General features: G+C 36.9%; 1 protein-coding gene across 1 annotated transcript in view; it reads left to right on the forward strand.

Moving 5' to 3' along the window:
• The window catches only part of arfgap1 (ADP-ribosylation factor GTPase activating protein 1), an 87,780-nt gene that overhangs the window by 59,675 nt on the left and 11,488 nt on the right, over positions 1-16,617 (forward strand). The window contains exons 7-11 of the mRNA XM_039734457.1: positions 2,329-2,418; positions 2,747-2,858; positions 12,296-12,352; positions 12,537-12,569; positions 15,876-15,905. Of these exons, the coding sequence (XP_039590391.1) occupies positions 2,329-2,418; positions 2,747-2,858; positions 12,296-12,352; positions 12,537-12,569; positions 15,876-15,905 (322 nt within the window). The remainder of the gene's footprint in view (positions 1-2,328; positions 2,419-2,746; positions 2,859-12,295; positions 12,353-12,536; positions 12,570-15,875; positions 15,906-16,617) is intronic.

A 16,617-nucleotide genomic window follows, 5' to 3' on the forward strand; every position in this document is an offset into this window, starting at 1 on the left:
GTAATAGTTGAGCAACAAATCTCGGCCAGTCCAATCTCCATTGAATGAGCTGGAGACAAGCGACAATCTCTTGCCAAATGGCCGAGCTGATCACATCGGAAACATCTACGGTCGGCTCCGCTTCCGAAATATCCTCTGACGCCCACGCCGACGTGCTCTGTAGCCTCCACGGTCTTGTCGACCGCTGTTGCCGCTGTCTCCCCAGAAACAGGCGCCCCATCTACGACTGGATTTCCGGGTCCTACCTGACCCCATTAGATTTTCAGGTCCTGCAGCTTGTCGATCGAGCGGCGAGAATGTCCTGGACGCTCGCTCACAGGTTGCGAAGCAGCACGAAATCCACCGCTCTTTCTCCAAGTGGACTGTGAACCCTCTAATCGCCTGGACATAATCGTTAATGATTTAATATCATGGCGTAGAAATTCATCTCAAGAACTTCAGGTATGCCGCCAGTAATATATTCACGACAACTGTTTCCATACGTCTCCTTCAAACCAACAGTGCACTTTATGTATCAAATCTTGAATTTGCGCACGGATTGGGTCATCCATGTTTAGTTTCCAGTCTTTAAGTGCAAATGTTTTAGACTTCTGAAATAAGTCTTCGGCGGCATCCATCTGTGCAACCACTCCTGGTACCACTTGTCACGCTTGGGTCACAGATTTGCACAGAGACACGTAGAAAAAAGAAGGATTTTTATTCAGACACCGCAAACACATGAGCTTAAACGTGCTCCATGACAAGTCAGATATAACAGTTCCGCTAGGAGCAGAGAGAGATAAAAGCAAACAATCAATTCCCAAACTGACAGGCTGCAAGGCTTATAAGTCGGCGGAGTACCGCGAGGCTTGTATTACGCGTTATAGTGCAAGGATAAGGAGCAATGTGTAGTCAGTGTTTCAGGGTTTGTGGTTTTCCCAGGGCGTCTGTCTCTATTTGGGGTGCGATCAGCCCTCCAGCTCACAATATATATATATATATATATATATATATATATATATATATATATATATATATATATATATATATATATATATATATATATATATATATATATATATATAAAATATGTTGTTGTACCTTGCATAACTGAATAACCATTATGGCACAATAACAATTCAATACATTTATGGTCACTACAGTATTTGGATTTAATAATCTTCATGTGGGAAAAGGCTTACTCACATATATAAGTTGAGCCGAATACTGCAGTCAAGGAGCTTTTGAATTCAGCCGAGTGAAAAATGACGGCTGTCCGATTAATCATGCATTTTAGTTCCTCTCCTTTCTCTTTCTCAGATCGCTGGAAGGAAGTCAGTTTCGTAGTTTTTATGAACAGTTCGAAAGTGCCTTTCCACATTTTCCTTCTTTGGAATAGTAATGATAGATTGACAGATCAGACAAACGCACTTCCATTATGACATTGTTAGAAAAAAAAAATCCTCTTCCAATTCCACATCCAGCCCATACCCTCCCCCAAACAATTTTTTTTGAAATCCCTTCTTAAGTTGATATAAATCGGAAGGCTAACTAGATCACAGCTGGAGTTTTGCAGTAGCTTGCGCGCTTGATCGTGCATGCGGGATGACCAGTGTGTAAGAAGAAAAGATATCTCAGACTGGCCGCCCTGTATGTCAATCAAGTGGCAAATGCCATATGCAGCATATATGATAGATTAACATTTAAAAAAAAATTTTTTGGAATGCAACGCGATCTACCTGCACTACCATTGCGATCGACGCATTGTGCACCCCTGATCTAAAGAGTACATAAATGCTGGATGATCTAGCTGGTAAATTAGAGTAACCTAACTAGTCTAGTAGTCTCAGTTTCTAAATTAAAGCTCAAGAGTATTCCATGGAAAAGTAATGTTAGAGCTGCAGCTAAGGTTGTTCCTCTCACTGTGTCACATTGCTTTTTAAAGAATTGTAATTGCTTCAGTTGGCAATTGATAAGTTTCCTATTTTCAATCCTTAGTGAGGTCTTTCATGGCATTATGTCCATCTTACAGTGTATATGCTTTCAGAATTGATGGTCTTATTTTCATATTGTTATTGTTTTCTGCAGAACTATTCATTTGAAAATGTGACTGACTAGGATATCTGAAATTTCTTTTGATGTTCTTAGTTGTTTACAGTCATATAAGGTATAAAAAATTAAATCCAGGGGAAATCCAAGTTAAGAGTAGGTAACATAAAATGTATTTCTTGTTAATTTGAGACACTGTATGCACTGAAAGCAAAACTGTCTTTTGCATTTGCATTATCAGACTTCATGAATCTGTTTCAGTTACAAAGATTTTGTCATGTTTTAATCTCTCCTTGGCAGCACTTCAGCTGGTCAAGCCCAGAGTTCAGGTTCTTCCTCGGATAAGGCGTTTGAAGATTGGCTGAGTGATGATCTTAACTCCTATCAAAGGTATACCTGCTCGTTTTTTTTTTGTTGTTGTTGTTTTTTCTTTCTTTCTTCTTCTTTGCAGTCTTTTGCAATTTTTCAAGTGTGGTCTGGTACTTTCTAGTGTGATTTGGGAGGAAAGCTGACAATTTAAACATTACACTTGCTTCCCATTACTGAACAAATCAGAAATTGAGAATGCTTTGACTGATAACAAGATCACAATATTGTTATGTCAGGTAATCAGATTATTAGTAAACACTGATTAACGTATTGGATCTGGTGGGAATATCATTGTTATAGCAGATGATTGTTTAAATGTTTATTAATCATTCTAAAAAATGTATTTTAGCGGAGGTGGATACAGCAGTCAGGAGAACCGTTATGTTGGTTTTGGAAACACTGTTAACTCACAGAGGAAAGAAGAGGACTTCTTTAATAATGCCATGACATCAATTTATTCGGTATGAGTTTTATGCTTTATTTTCTACAATGCTGATGCTGCTGTAAAGTTAACAGTTTTACTTGGCTTTAAATTTACAACATACAGTTAGGTCCATAAATATTTGGACAGAGACAACTTTTTCTAATTTTGGTTCTAAACATTACCACAATGAATTTTAAATGAAACAACTCAGATGCAGTTGAAGTGCAGACTTTCAGCTTTAATTCAGTGGGGTGAACAAAACGATTGCATAAAAATGTGAGGCAACTAAAGCATTTTTAACACAATCCCTTCATTTCAGGGGCTCAAAAGTAATTGGACATTTGACTCAAAGGCTATTTCATGGGCAGGTGTGGGCAAGTCCGTCGTTATGTCATTATCAATTAAGCAGATAAAAGGCCTGAAGTTGATTTGAGGTGTGGTGCTTGCATGTGGAAGATTTTGCTGTGAACAGACAACATGCCGTCAAAGGAGCTCTCCATGCAGGTGAAAGAAGCCGTCCTTAAGCTACGAAAACAGAAAAAACCCATCCGAGAAATGGCTACAGTATTACGAGTGGAAAAATCTACAGTTTGGTACATCCTGAGAAAGAAAGCAAGCACTGGTGAACTCAGCAACGCAAAAAGACTTGCACGTCCACGGAAGACAACAGTGGTGGATGATCACAGAATCATTTCCATGGTGAAGAGAAACCCCTTCACAACAGCCAACCAAGTGAACAACACTCTCCACGGGGTAGGCATATCAATATCCAAGTCTACCATAAAGAGAAGACTGCATGAAAGTAAATACAGAGGGTGCACTGCAAGGTGCAAGCCACTCATAATACTCAAGAATAGAAAGGCTAGATTGGACTTTGCTAAAGAACATCTAAAAAAGCCAGCACAGTTCTGGAAAAACATTCTTTGGACAGATGAAACCAAGATCAACCTCTACCAGAATGATGGCAAGAAAAAAGTATGGAGAAGGCGGGGAACAGCTCATTATCCAAAGCATACCGCATCACCTGTAAAACACGGTGGAGGCAGTGTGATGGCTTGGGCGTGCATGGCTGCCAGTGGCACTGGGACACTAGTGTTTATTGATGATGTGACACAGGACAGAAGCAGCCGAATGAATTCCGAGGTGTTCAGAGACATACTGTCTGCTCAAATCCAGCTAAATGCAGTCAAATTGATTGGGCTGCGTTTCATAATACAGATGGACATTGACCCAAAACATTCAGCCAAAGCAACTCAGGAGTTTATTAAAGCAAAGAAGTGGAAACTTCTTGAATGGCCAAGTCAGTCACCTGATCTTATCCCAATTGAGCATGCATTTCACTTGTTGAAGACTAAACTTTGGACAGAAAGACCCACAGACAAACAGCAACTGAAAGCCACTGTAGTAAAGGCTTGGCAGAGCATTAAAAAGAAGGAAACCCAGCATCTGGTGATGCCCATGAGTTCAAGACTTCAGGCTGTCATTGCCAACAAAGGATTTTTAACTAAGTATTAGAAATGAACATTTTATATCCAGGTATTTAATTTGTCCAATTACTTTTGAGCCCCTGAAATAAAGGGATTGTTTTAAAAAAAATACTTTAGTTCCCTCACATTTTTATGCAATCTTTTTGTTCAACCCTCTACTTTGCATTACTACCTTTACTACAAGTTGGAATGGGGTTGTAGGCTAACTGGAAAATAAAGTATACAGCAGTATACTACATATGCAGAACTCCTGCTGTAGGATGGATTCACTGGTTAGTCTCACAGTATTCTGTACCATCACACATGAACAGAATCTTAAGTTACATGAAATCCAAACTCCCAAACTTGGAAAGACTTCAAGCTACTGACTTCTGGGAGACAATCCTGACCTAGGATTTGGAAATTTTAATTCTCATCCTGTCCCTATTTTATTCAGCTATGAACTGCTTCAGTGTGATAAAAACATTTGCCCCTAACAGTGGCTCGACCATTTTTCTTGAAATAGTTTCCATAAGGTACCACAGGGTCATAAGCTTTTTTCAGGTATGCAGATCACATTTCTGATTGGCAAGCTTTTATAACCCTACAAATTATCTGTGCCAGGAAACTTGGTCCACTGTTCCATGGCATAACTGAATCTTTGGTGTTAAAGGATCTGAGGTTCATCTATTAGACAGGCTTTCCATTTCTCTTCCTCACTGCATATGTTTTTCCATTTAGGATGCATAGTATGATCACACGTAGATTTCCAGCTTTGTAAAAGTGGGAACCACCCTCCAAAATCTACCATTTATTCTTTCCCACTGTCTACTCAACATGGCATGGACAATTAGCTTGAAAATTTCCAGAGATTTTAGCATCTGCAGTCTGATTTCATTTATCCATTGAGTCCTTACTGCTATGGAGTTTTATTTTCAACACTGAAACCTCAATCACAGAAATGGACTTAATTCCAACCAATTCTTCTGCAGTTGCTTCTTTTGAGGAAGGCATTTCACTGGATTTAACAATTCCTTATTTCAAATTCATAGTCATTAACCATTTTAAAATTGAATAGATAAACTTGATGGCATCAATAGAGGATCAGCACAGAATGATGAGTCCATGGAAAAAAGAAAAATTTGTGTCACATATGTTCAATGGAGGTATGGTGAAAATGTGTTTTAGCAAAAAAAAAAATGTTAATGGTTACTTCCTGAAAGCTCCGCACTAAATGTCAACAACGGAATATATCATTCCCACAATGCTGTGCATTTGTTTGAACATGGTGTATGTTTTGGACAGTCCAGCACAGAATTGCCAAAACAGTTTTTCAGTCTGAGTATTATCAAGTAGGCCATTCCTTCTATTTACTTATCTCCAGAAATCATTCTAATTTCCTACATGAGTGTTCAGGTCTACCAGAACTACTGATTTACTACATAGGTATCTGTTTCAATCATGAAATCGATGTCTGAAAGGACTAAATACTCTGAACAGTTCTCTGGCACACATAAACCTTAAAAGTTTTGTCTGCAAATGGTTGGTTTAGTTATATGACTATTTTTAGAGAGCCAAGCATGATATTAGAAAGACAACAGAAAAAAATGCAACTATCAAACATAGCCTTGAACTAAGCAATAACTCATCATAATGAACATGATATATTGTATATAATATAAAAACAAATCATACTAAATCCATATTAAAAGTTAATCGCCGTTAAGACTCCTTATTTCTGGTAATCATTGGCCAGCTTGGACTGCAAGTTAAGCCTGTATTTTGTTATTCAAAACAGATTGAGAAGATTAGCAGGCAATTGGAAATATTTAAAACAGATGCTTTTAATCCTGATTAGTTTAAACAAATACTCTATTTCAGCTGTAACATCTATGAAATTTGAATACAGTAATAAAAAAAGATTTTGAATGTTTAGATTTTTCGTGAGCCTCTCTCCTGTTTATCTTTTTTATTTTAGTTAAAGTAAATACGTTAGCATTTAAGAATCTGACAGTGAATTTCTTTTTTAAAAAAATGCAGAAAACTAAGCAATCTACAGTGCACCAGTGGACTAATGCATATCTTCATCTTATTGAGTATTAAAATATTTTAATTAGGACTTTCAAGTTCTCCCCAAAATGTATTGGAAGGCTTGTTTATTATGAAAGAAAGCACATTGTGGTAGCTGTTCATGAAACTATCTAATCCTGCACACTAATATACCTGTAAATGTAATTAGAAAATAGTTACCACAGGGAAGAGCTTTTTTTGTACCAAATAGACTGCTGCATTTACACATCTCTGCACATGACATTTCTGAGCATCCATCTGCTCCTCATCCGTAGTATTTCTTGTGAATTTCCAAATTCTACATTGTATTAATTAATTTTGTATCACTTTATGAGTACCTTATAAAGGTTGTACTTATTCCAAAGAGCACAAGACAGCAGTTATGAAGTATGCCCTTTATCTTAGCTACAATACCTTGTAGGGTAAATTTGGTATGTTTGTTGACAACTTGGACAAAACCTAGGATGCTGTATTAAATACTCAAATATTTACTAATTAAGAAGTTATAAAACAAAGGGATGTGAGGTCTATTGAAATTTTTTAAATCTGCACATTATAGTAAACAAATATACAAGTATACAAAGGTATCACGTCCTAGTGAGCTGAATGACTTCTGGCCTGTTGCTCTGACGTCACATCTGATGAAGACCATGGAGCGTCTGCTGCTTCACCACCTGAGGCCACAGGTCTGCCACTTCCTCGACCCTCTGCAGTTCGCATACCAGGAGAAGGTGGGAGCGGAGGATGCCATCATCTATATGCTACACCGATCCCTCTCCCACTTGGACAGAGGCAGTGGTGCTGTAAGAATTATGTTTTTGGACTTCTCTAGCACCTTCAGCACCATCCAACCTCTGCTCCTTAGAGACAAGCTGACAGAGATGGGAGTAGATTCACACCTGGTGGCATGGATTGTGGACTATCTTACAGACAGACCTCAGTATGTGTGTCTCAGAAACTGCAGGTCTGACATTGTGGTCAGCAACACAGGAGCGCCGCAGGGGACTGTACTTTCTCCGGTCCTGTTCAGCCTATATATATCAGACTTCCGATATGATTAAAGTTCACTGACGACACTGCTATTGTCGGCTGCGTCAGGAATGGGCAGAAGGAGGAGTATAGGAAGCTAATCAAATACTTTGTTAAATGGTGCGACTCAAGCCACTTACACCTGAACACCAGCAAGACCAAGGAACTGGTGGTGGATTTTTGGAGGCCCAGGCCCCTCATGAACCCAGTGATCATCAGAGGAGACTGTGTGCAGAGGGTGCAGACCTATAAATACCTGGGAGTGCAGCTAGATGTTAAATTGGACCGGACTGCCAATACTGATGCTCTGTGTAAGAAAGGTCAGAGCCAACTATACTCCCTTAGAAGGTTGGCGTCCTTCAACATCTGCAATAAGATGCTGCAGATGTTCTACCAGACAGTTGTGGCGAGTGCCCTCTTCTACGCGCTGGTGTGCTGGGGAGGCAGCATAAAGAAGGATGTCTCACGCCTGGACAAACTTGTTAGGAAGGCAGACTCTACTGTAGGATTGAAGCTGGACAGTTTAACATCTGTGGCAGAGCGACTGGCGCTAAGCAAGCTCCTGTCAATCATGGAGAATTCACTGCATCCACTGAACAGTGTCATCTCCAGGCAGAGGAGTAGCTTCAGTGACATACTGCTGTCACTGTCCTGCTCCACTGCCAGACTGAGGAGATCATTCCTCCCCCACACTATGCGACTCTTCAATTCTACCCCTTTTGGGAGGGGTAAACGCTAACATTATTCAAAGTTATTGTCTGTTTTTACATGCGTTTTTATTACTCTTTAATATTGTTTTTTTGTATCAGTATACTGCTGCTGGTTTATGTGAATTTCCCCTTGGGATTAATAAAGTTTATCTATCTATCTATCTAGCTAGCAGTGACTCATCAGAACACATTTAAATTGTAGAGCTGCAAGAAACCATCTTAACAGCTTCTCTCAAAGTGCATAATTTGTTGAATACCACATTCTAATTTGAAGTAATTTGAGGTCATGTTGTTAATTCAGACTGAGTATTCTGGAGTTGTATAAAGTAATTTTATCCGTGCACGTTTATTTGTGCCAAACTCAAATTTGTGCAATTTGGTATAATAGGTAGTTCAATTCTGACTCTGTCAAAGGCTTTTTCTGCATCCAAAGATGTTAAGATCTCTGTGTTAGATTATGTAGGTGAGAATATTACATTATACAAAGGCTGAACGTTTGAAGCTACTGTAAGTATCTGCCTTTAATAAATCTAGTTTGGTCTTGTGAGATATTACAGACAGAAGCGCATTCTGAGTCATTCTAGCTAAAACATTGGAGAGTATTTTAACATAATTTTTCGTAAGTGAAATTTGTTGGTATCATGCACATTGTAATAAGTGTTTTTTTTTCTTTGTAAAGATAATTGATTCTTGAAGAAAAGTTTAAGGTAGAGTTTTGTTTTTAGCTTTTATGAATGTTGCTAATAATAATGGCGCTAACTTAGTTGAAATTTTTTTTTTATAAAATTTTACTAGGTAGCCATCAAGCCCTGCTGCTTTACAACTTTGGATTGAGATTATAGCATCCAGTAATTCTGAGAGTTTCAGAGGTTTGATCAGTGTCTCTAGACCGAGTATTTAGCTGGAGTATTTGTATTACATCAAAAAACTCCTTAGGTTGTGTCTTGTCTTCTTTAAACTGTGTAAAATATAAGGACTTAAAGTACTTGCTATATGTGTGGGTTTTATTTTTATGATCAATTATTTTAATCTTCCTGCTTGGGGATTTGTTGATCTAAGATTTTATTAGCCTTTGTCTATGTTCATATTAGTGATGGCACGATTTAAAGTTGTTTGTTTTTTGTTTTTTTTTTTCTTTTGTTGTCAAGAGGTTAAATTTTGATTGTAGAGTTTGTTTTTTCTTGTAAAGTGCCTCAATTGGAGATCTGGCCTATTCTAGATCTATCCTAGACAATATTCTTAAACTGGATAACTAGATAAACTCTGTAAGAAGCTGTTTTTTCCAGTTAAGTATCGTTTTAAAAAAAATCAACCCCTTTCTTTGTTTTGCTGATTTGAAAAAAGTTGTTCATGCTGTTGTTTCATCCCACATAGACTATTTTAATTCATTGTACAGTGGTGTCAGTCATACTCTTCTCTCTCGCCTGCAGGTGGTCCAAAACTCTGCTACAAGACCCTTAACTGGTTTATGTAAGCATGAGCACATCACTCCTATTTTAACTTCACTCCATTGGCTTCTTGTCAGTCTTAGAATTGATTTCAAAAGTTTATTGTATACTTTTAAATGTTTAAACTGACTGGCTCTGGCTTATCAGTCTGACTTCCTTGTGCCCCTTCTCGATCCGTGAGATTGTCCGGCCAGTTGCTACTGGCTTTACCATGATCAGTGGTGTTATTAAGCTTTTGCAGTAACTGCTCCTCAGCTATGGAACAGCCTAAGGCCAAGTTTATACTTCACGCAATGCATGTTCCTGAGGACGGTACTGCTATACAAGCGCTGTACTGTTTATGCTTGCGTATGTACTTTATGTAAATCTGGAAGATTCCACCAGGTGGCAGCGCAAGATATCATCACGGTGAGAACAGGTTCGGCTTCAATGTATTGTGAATTGCCTAAAACACCCATTAAAATCCAAGGACACCTTGCCACATTATTTCTGAAAAGGATGGATGTTTAACGATTAAATCCATCAATCCAGGGATGTGCCCATTCCAGCTAGCATTGGGCACTAGGCAGAAACAATCCCAGGACTGGGCATTAGCTCATCGCAAGGTGCATACAAGCACACATGTACACTAGCATCATTTTAGCATCACCATATCCTCAGACGTGCATACGTTTGGAAGGTAACCAAAGCACACTGTTGAAACCCACCAGGAAAACACGCAAACCTCCAGGCAGGGAACCCAAGGGAATGTAAAAAACTTAGCAGATCTCTCTAGCCTAAGATTCATTTTGCTGCTAAATTTTAGCAGGAGAGGAGAACAATGTATAGTCAAGATCTTTTGATATTGCATTTTGTAATCTTTTCAGTTAGTCATTAAAAGGTGCCACTTAGCTTAACTTCTCATTGCATCCATAATAGCTAACACGGTACAAGACCTTACTACTAAATCTTTGCTGAAAACACTTTTTTCTCTCTCTGGCTTTTAGTGGCTCATGATATGTTTTTACGTTTTGCCAATTGTTAGTTGTCAATTGTTTATTGTTTTTATTTACTTTTTCAAGTTTATTTCTTTGTATTAACTTTTTATTTAATAATCTTTGAATTAATTTTCCTACTTTCATGTACAGCATTTTGGAAGTGACTTGTCTTGAAAACGACTTTTTTTTGTTGTTGTTAAGATTTGATTCAGATAAGTATTTTAATGAAAAAATTAACAGTGTGACACCTTGCAATTGTGAGAATCATTTCATTTTCTGTTATGTAGCGATACTCTGATCAGGTTTTTTCAAACCGACTGGGCTAACATGCTTAATGTTTACAAGGAAAATGACAAATTTTGCTTTTATGCAAACAAGCCAATTGTTTACAAAGCAGCAATTTTCAATTATTTTTCATATTTTATTTTTATTGAAAATGTGAGCTTTTATACTAAACACAAGCTTGCTCACGGTCCAAATTCAGACAAGCAGTGTCCACTTCAATTAAATAATTCAAAAAAGGTCTTAATTTATTGATGTATCAAGTTTTCTTGCCATTTGTCTAATTGTACCAGATGCTTCTCCAATTCCTTTTTCTCAGTTTGTTACTTCATTTTCTTTGATGTAAAGGTTAATATTCTATTTTTTTGTCTCTTTGGTAAAGTCTGCCTTGCTGCTTTCTGTAAACAGGAAGTTTGTGGCATATATAAAAAAAAAAAACTTATGAGCTAGCTGAAGTACTGTAATGTTACCCATAAAGGAGCACTACAACCAAATTACTGTAAAGCTTAGAAAAGTAGATCCATCCACCCATTATCCAACTCGCTATATCCTAACTACAGGGTCACCTGGAGCAAATCCCAGCCAACACAGGGTGCAAGGCAGGAAACAAACCCCGGGCAGGGCGCCAGCCCACCTCAGGGCACACACTAGGGACAATTTCAGATCGCCAATGCACCTAATCTGCATGTCTTTGGACTTTGGGAGGAAACCGGAGCACCTGGAGGAAACCCACACAGACACGGGGAGAACATGCAAACTCCACACAGGGAGGACCCGGGAAGCGAACCCAAGTCTCCTAACTGCGAGGCAGCAGCACTACCACTGCGCCACCATGCTGACTTAAAAAAGTAGATGTTGAGGAAAATAATTTGTGATTGGCCAATTTACAGATCACCGACTCTTTTGTCTTTGAGTCTTTTGTCGTGAAAATCCATCGATTTTGAACGGCGGTCAGTTGATCAGAACATCACTACTTTATGCCAAGTGTATTATGAGTAAATATTTTCTTCACCTATTTTATAAGGCAAAGTCTTGATTTTAAGGTAATTTTATTTATTTTAGAATTTTTATGGTCACTGAACAATAAGCCTACAGAATTTAATTTTGCCAATTAAAAATAAATAATTAACACCTGTGGTCTACAGTTTAACACTTTAATATAGAACGTAAAGCTTTTATTCTGGTTATGCAGGAGATTAGTGTAAAATGTTTTTAAAAGAATAAAAAAAAAAGGAATCCGCCAGTTCATTAATATTAAATCAGTTATCTGCATCAGCCCTAAAAAACCTGATTGGAGCATCCCTATAGCTTTATTAATCACTGGTAGCTGGAAAAGTTCAGTTTACATGTTTTCATAATGTACTGCTGCTACACACCTTCTTGAGACTGGTTCTGCTAGTGTAGAGTTTGCACATAGCAAATGTTGGAATTGTTGAAAAACCCTTCTGTTTAAAGCTGTCTTCATTTTAAATAAACTTCTGTGTTTCTGCAGGGATGGAGCAATTTTACTGTTGGGGCAAGTAAATTTGCATTAGCGGCAAAAGAAAACGTAAGTGTGACTGTGATTCAAATGCATTTTTTTAAAAATAACAATTAATAACATGATTTTGTAATTTACATATTTTTTTCTAAACACTGCTGTTTTAAAAGGTTATAGATATTTAGAGCTATGCTTTTGTCTTTTTTGATATGAAATAGTTATTTTTTTATTTTTTTATTTTTTTTTTTTGTAGACAACAAAACTTGCAAACCAAGCAACACAGAAGGTAATACCTTATTTATGTCACTTTAGTTTAATTATGTGATCATGTGTAAATTTTAAAGCATCAAATAAGTCAGACACTCTGGAAAATCTTTTAATCGTAATAAATACATTGCCATACTTTTCTCTCTATCTAGGTGTTTTGCAATGTGCTGAAAACAAATTTTAAAGGAATATAAAAATTATTCTTGCTTATACATTATTTTAAACTCAACATGATAGCAGTGATTATCAAATATATTATGATTATGGGGTGTGAAATGCCTGTGTACTGCATTTTGTCAAGCTTTGAATCATTTCCATCAAACAAGCTCCTGACTGTTTTTGTAGTTCCTTATTTGTGAACTGTTTCTGTGTATACATACAATATGGAAAAGAATGGTAACAACAGTTTATTAAGAATATGTATATTGTAGCTTAATAGCACCCCTTTAAGGTTTGCAAATGCAAAAGGAAATGTAATAAAACCACACCATTAAATGACTTAAGAGTTTATTGTAAATAAAAAGCATTCCACATGAAACTGATCCACTTTGGATGAAATTCCTTTGATTGTCTCAGGAGTAGCCTACACATAATACCGACTTTATACCATGATCCCTTTGATATTTCTTTCACATTGTCTTTAAAATTGCTTTACAACCCTGAATGTCACTTTTTTATCACACACTTAATATTTCAAACAAAAGATATTTTGAAATGATTATTTATTTAGCAGTATTCTGAAATTGTATATTTGAGGTTTTAACTTAACTTAAAATTCAAAATAGAAAAACAAAAGAAGCAATCACTGTTTCATTTGCAATGCAGTTTGAAAAGCATATAACCAGTATTCTCACCATTCCAATATGTAACTTGTAATTTTACTATATATATATATATATATAATTCTTTTCACGTTTGAAACGGAAATTACGTATGACCACGCAAAACGGAAATTACGTATGACCACAGAACATATTATAATACAGGAACTAATCACTTCATTTGTGGACACCATTTTTATATCGTCTTTATGAATTATTATTATTTGTGTGTGAGTTATTTTACTGCTATTGAAAAGAAATAAATACAAACATGCCGATCTATCCCATAGAAGTCCGCCCCGCGTCACCCTCTTCCAGCCCTCCTATCTGGACTCCAGCGCTGAGCCGTCCGCCACCAGGTGCGTTCTGACAGAGAAGTGTTATTTATTTGTCCACGTCACTGTCGCGGAAACTGCCACATTGTAACTTTTTTTTTAATTGCCAGTACTTGATAGTAGAAGAGATGAGGAAAATAGCTTTGCGTCTTTCTACTTTTTAACTGCACTGAGCTGTAAATAATGTGAAGACAAGACCGCCTTTAGCGGCATCGGGTCGTGAGAACAAAGTGTACGCTGAAAGGCGTGGAATGTCAGGCTCCTCCACCAGGGCAAGAGCTTCACAGTTTCAGGCAGCGTCCTCTCTTCTCACACTGTTTGTGACACTTTGAGTGCCCCGTCGGCTCCTGGGAGAATGGAAATCTTTGCGAATGAGTGTAATCAGCGCCATCAAAGCAAGACTGTCTTTGTAAATGGCGCTGCACCACTACTAATTGTCCCTTAAGGTGAGTTCGGGTCACTAAAACCCTTGAACATTCAAGGTTGCTTTTTTGATGAATTCTTTTAACAACATGTAGGGTTTACATCTAAGAAGGTGTACCGACCTCTTCATGTAAAGTATTGGACTTGGGAATTGTTTGGACCTTCTGCCCGTTAAGCACGGAACGGCAGCATCCACATTTCTCTGAATAATTTTTCTCTTAAATCACAGGCACATAGTGCAACGTTGTCAGGCAGAAATTTGGAGGATCACATACAAAATGTTATTTTAATACCATACTGGTCGTGTGGCACCTTTCACAAGTGATCTCCTACCGAGAGATGATCCCAATACATTTAAGCTGCTGTTAGTATTACTTACCTGTTGTGTTATAGCACCTTTAAAATGTACTTTACCTGAAAGCACTCCAGTAGTGCTCAATGTATCTTTACTTCTTAAATGTTAATGTTTTACTGTTTAAAAATTTATATACTACATTTAATTTTTTTCCCCACTGGGAATATCCGCTGGGTAATCCGCTAGTTAAGCATATATATTAATACCTGAAATGATTTCTTTTTTCCTCTCATTTTCTGTGAAGGTTTCTTTATAGGTTTTAATATAATCTCTTTCAATTTGCTTGTTTTTAAAACTGTATTTTGTGTTTTTATTCTTCATTTATAAGATCTCATTATCAAGGGAGAATTATGAAGCAAAGCCTTAATACATGCAATTTGTGAGATTTATGTTGTAAACCTAGCAAGCAATTGAGAACTGAAACTCAAAGTCGAGTACAGTATGTCTTGTAGCATTACTTTTAGTCCTAAGGTTAGGTGATAAATAAGAATTCAAGCTCTTGCTTGACTGTACAGCTATAGATATCCCAGAGAACAGAAGAGGTATAAATTCCGAGGTGTCCCAAGTTGGTCCATACAAACGTGTCTTCATGAGGCATCTGAACAGTAGACATGGAGCAGTTTGGTGGCTGAAAAATAATTTGATAGGGCATTTCTAGTAGTATTGCTAATATTTTTATGTACTTTTGGACTACTCAGAACAGTGTAAAAAAACTGTTTAATAATAATTGTAAAGGTTAATGGGATAACCACTGTTTATAGACTCATGCAGATATGATATATTGTATCAGACTGTCCTTTATTTCTCTAACAGGATGTAAGCCTTTTGTTAATCTACACAGAAGCAAGTCATAGAGTATTGCTTGTAAAGTTATGAGCAGCAAAGCAATGGTGTGTTTTTTTTTTCCAATCCACATGGCAGGAGATAAGAAAAGACACCATACATACAGTAAAGATACAGTAGTTGGTTTTAGCGGTTCAAAGTAAAACTTATAGCACACAATGGAAAAAAATTAAAATTGATTATGGTATCGTAAATGAATGTTAAAAGATAAGTACTATTTAGTTGTTTCTGAATTACTGTTCCTCAAAGGCCAATGGAATATAATTTTATTTATTCTTACTTGACTTTGAATCAAGGAAATCCTAGATTTTCTAAAGTGTTTGCTCATTTTTTAAATATTTTTAAAATACTACACTTTCTATATTTATACAACTTGGTTTTAATTAATACCTTTTTTAAACTGAGAAAAAAATGTAAATACTTAAGTTTTTTATTTTTATGAATGTAATAACTTTTGTCACACTTTGTGTATTTGTATGCCTTTACTTGCTCTGCTTATCTGATCAGTTTCTACTTTCTATCCTTCTTTGCATCATATCTGGATTAAGATATGGGGTTATAAACCCCCACCAGAGCCGGTAAAGCAGTTGATTGTACTCTGCATGGCTCACATTTTCTTTGCCTGCCTGTGTTAATAATGATACGTAATTGTATTTCATTTACTCATGACCACTGTGTTATTTGATTATTTGTATTGATGTTTAAGCCATACCTCTTTACTGATGGCTCTTCTTTCTTTAGTGAACACCACTGAATTCACCAATGCATTTATTCTATGGTCTAGTGTCCAGCACACATGGGATTTCATAGCAGATGATTCTGTTTTGTTTTTCCTCAATGTGTATAAACAAACTAAATCTTTCTATACCTGCTGCATTTTTAGTGACTTCACATCGAAAAGTATTCATCTGTTGTCCAACACTACAACTTATTATTTTGTATAGCTCTCTTCACTTAGTGCAGACGCAGAGCTCTGTGAACAATTCTCAGTTAAAATACAAGTATAGATTATACTAATTACTAAATACAGAATTGGTACACATAAAAATATAGATTTGTTAAAACACACTGAGAACAAGGCAGAAACTGATTAAAATAAATGGAAACCAGCAATATCTGTCCATTAGTTAATTGATGAAGTATGGTCAGTTGACAGCGAAGGAGATTAAAAAAGTCACAGTCCTGGCTGCCTGCCTCCTCCTTCTTCTGATAGTGGAGTATGTGCTGGCTGTCGGATCTGATGAGATAATTTTTTCATGATTCCAGCGCCCCTTTATCCCAGATGACTTT

The sequence above is a fragment of the Polypterus senegalus genome, chromosome 14, assembly GCF_016835505.1.
Source record: "Polypterus senegalus isolate Bchr_013 chromosome 14, ASM1683550v1, whole genome shotgun sequence".
NCBI lineage: Eukaryota > Metazoa > Chordata > Cladistia > Polypteriformes > Polypteridae > Polypterus > Polypterus senegalus.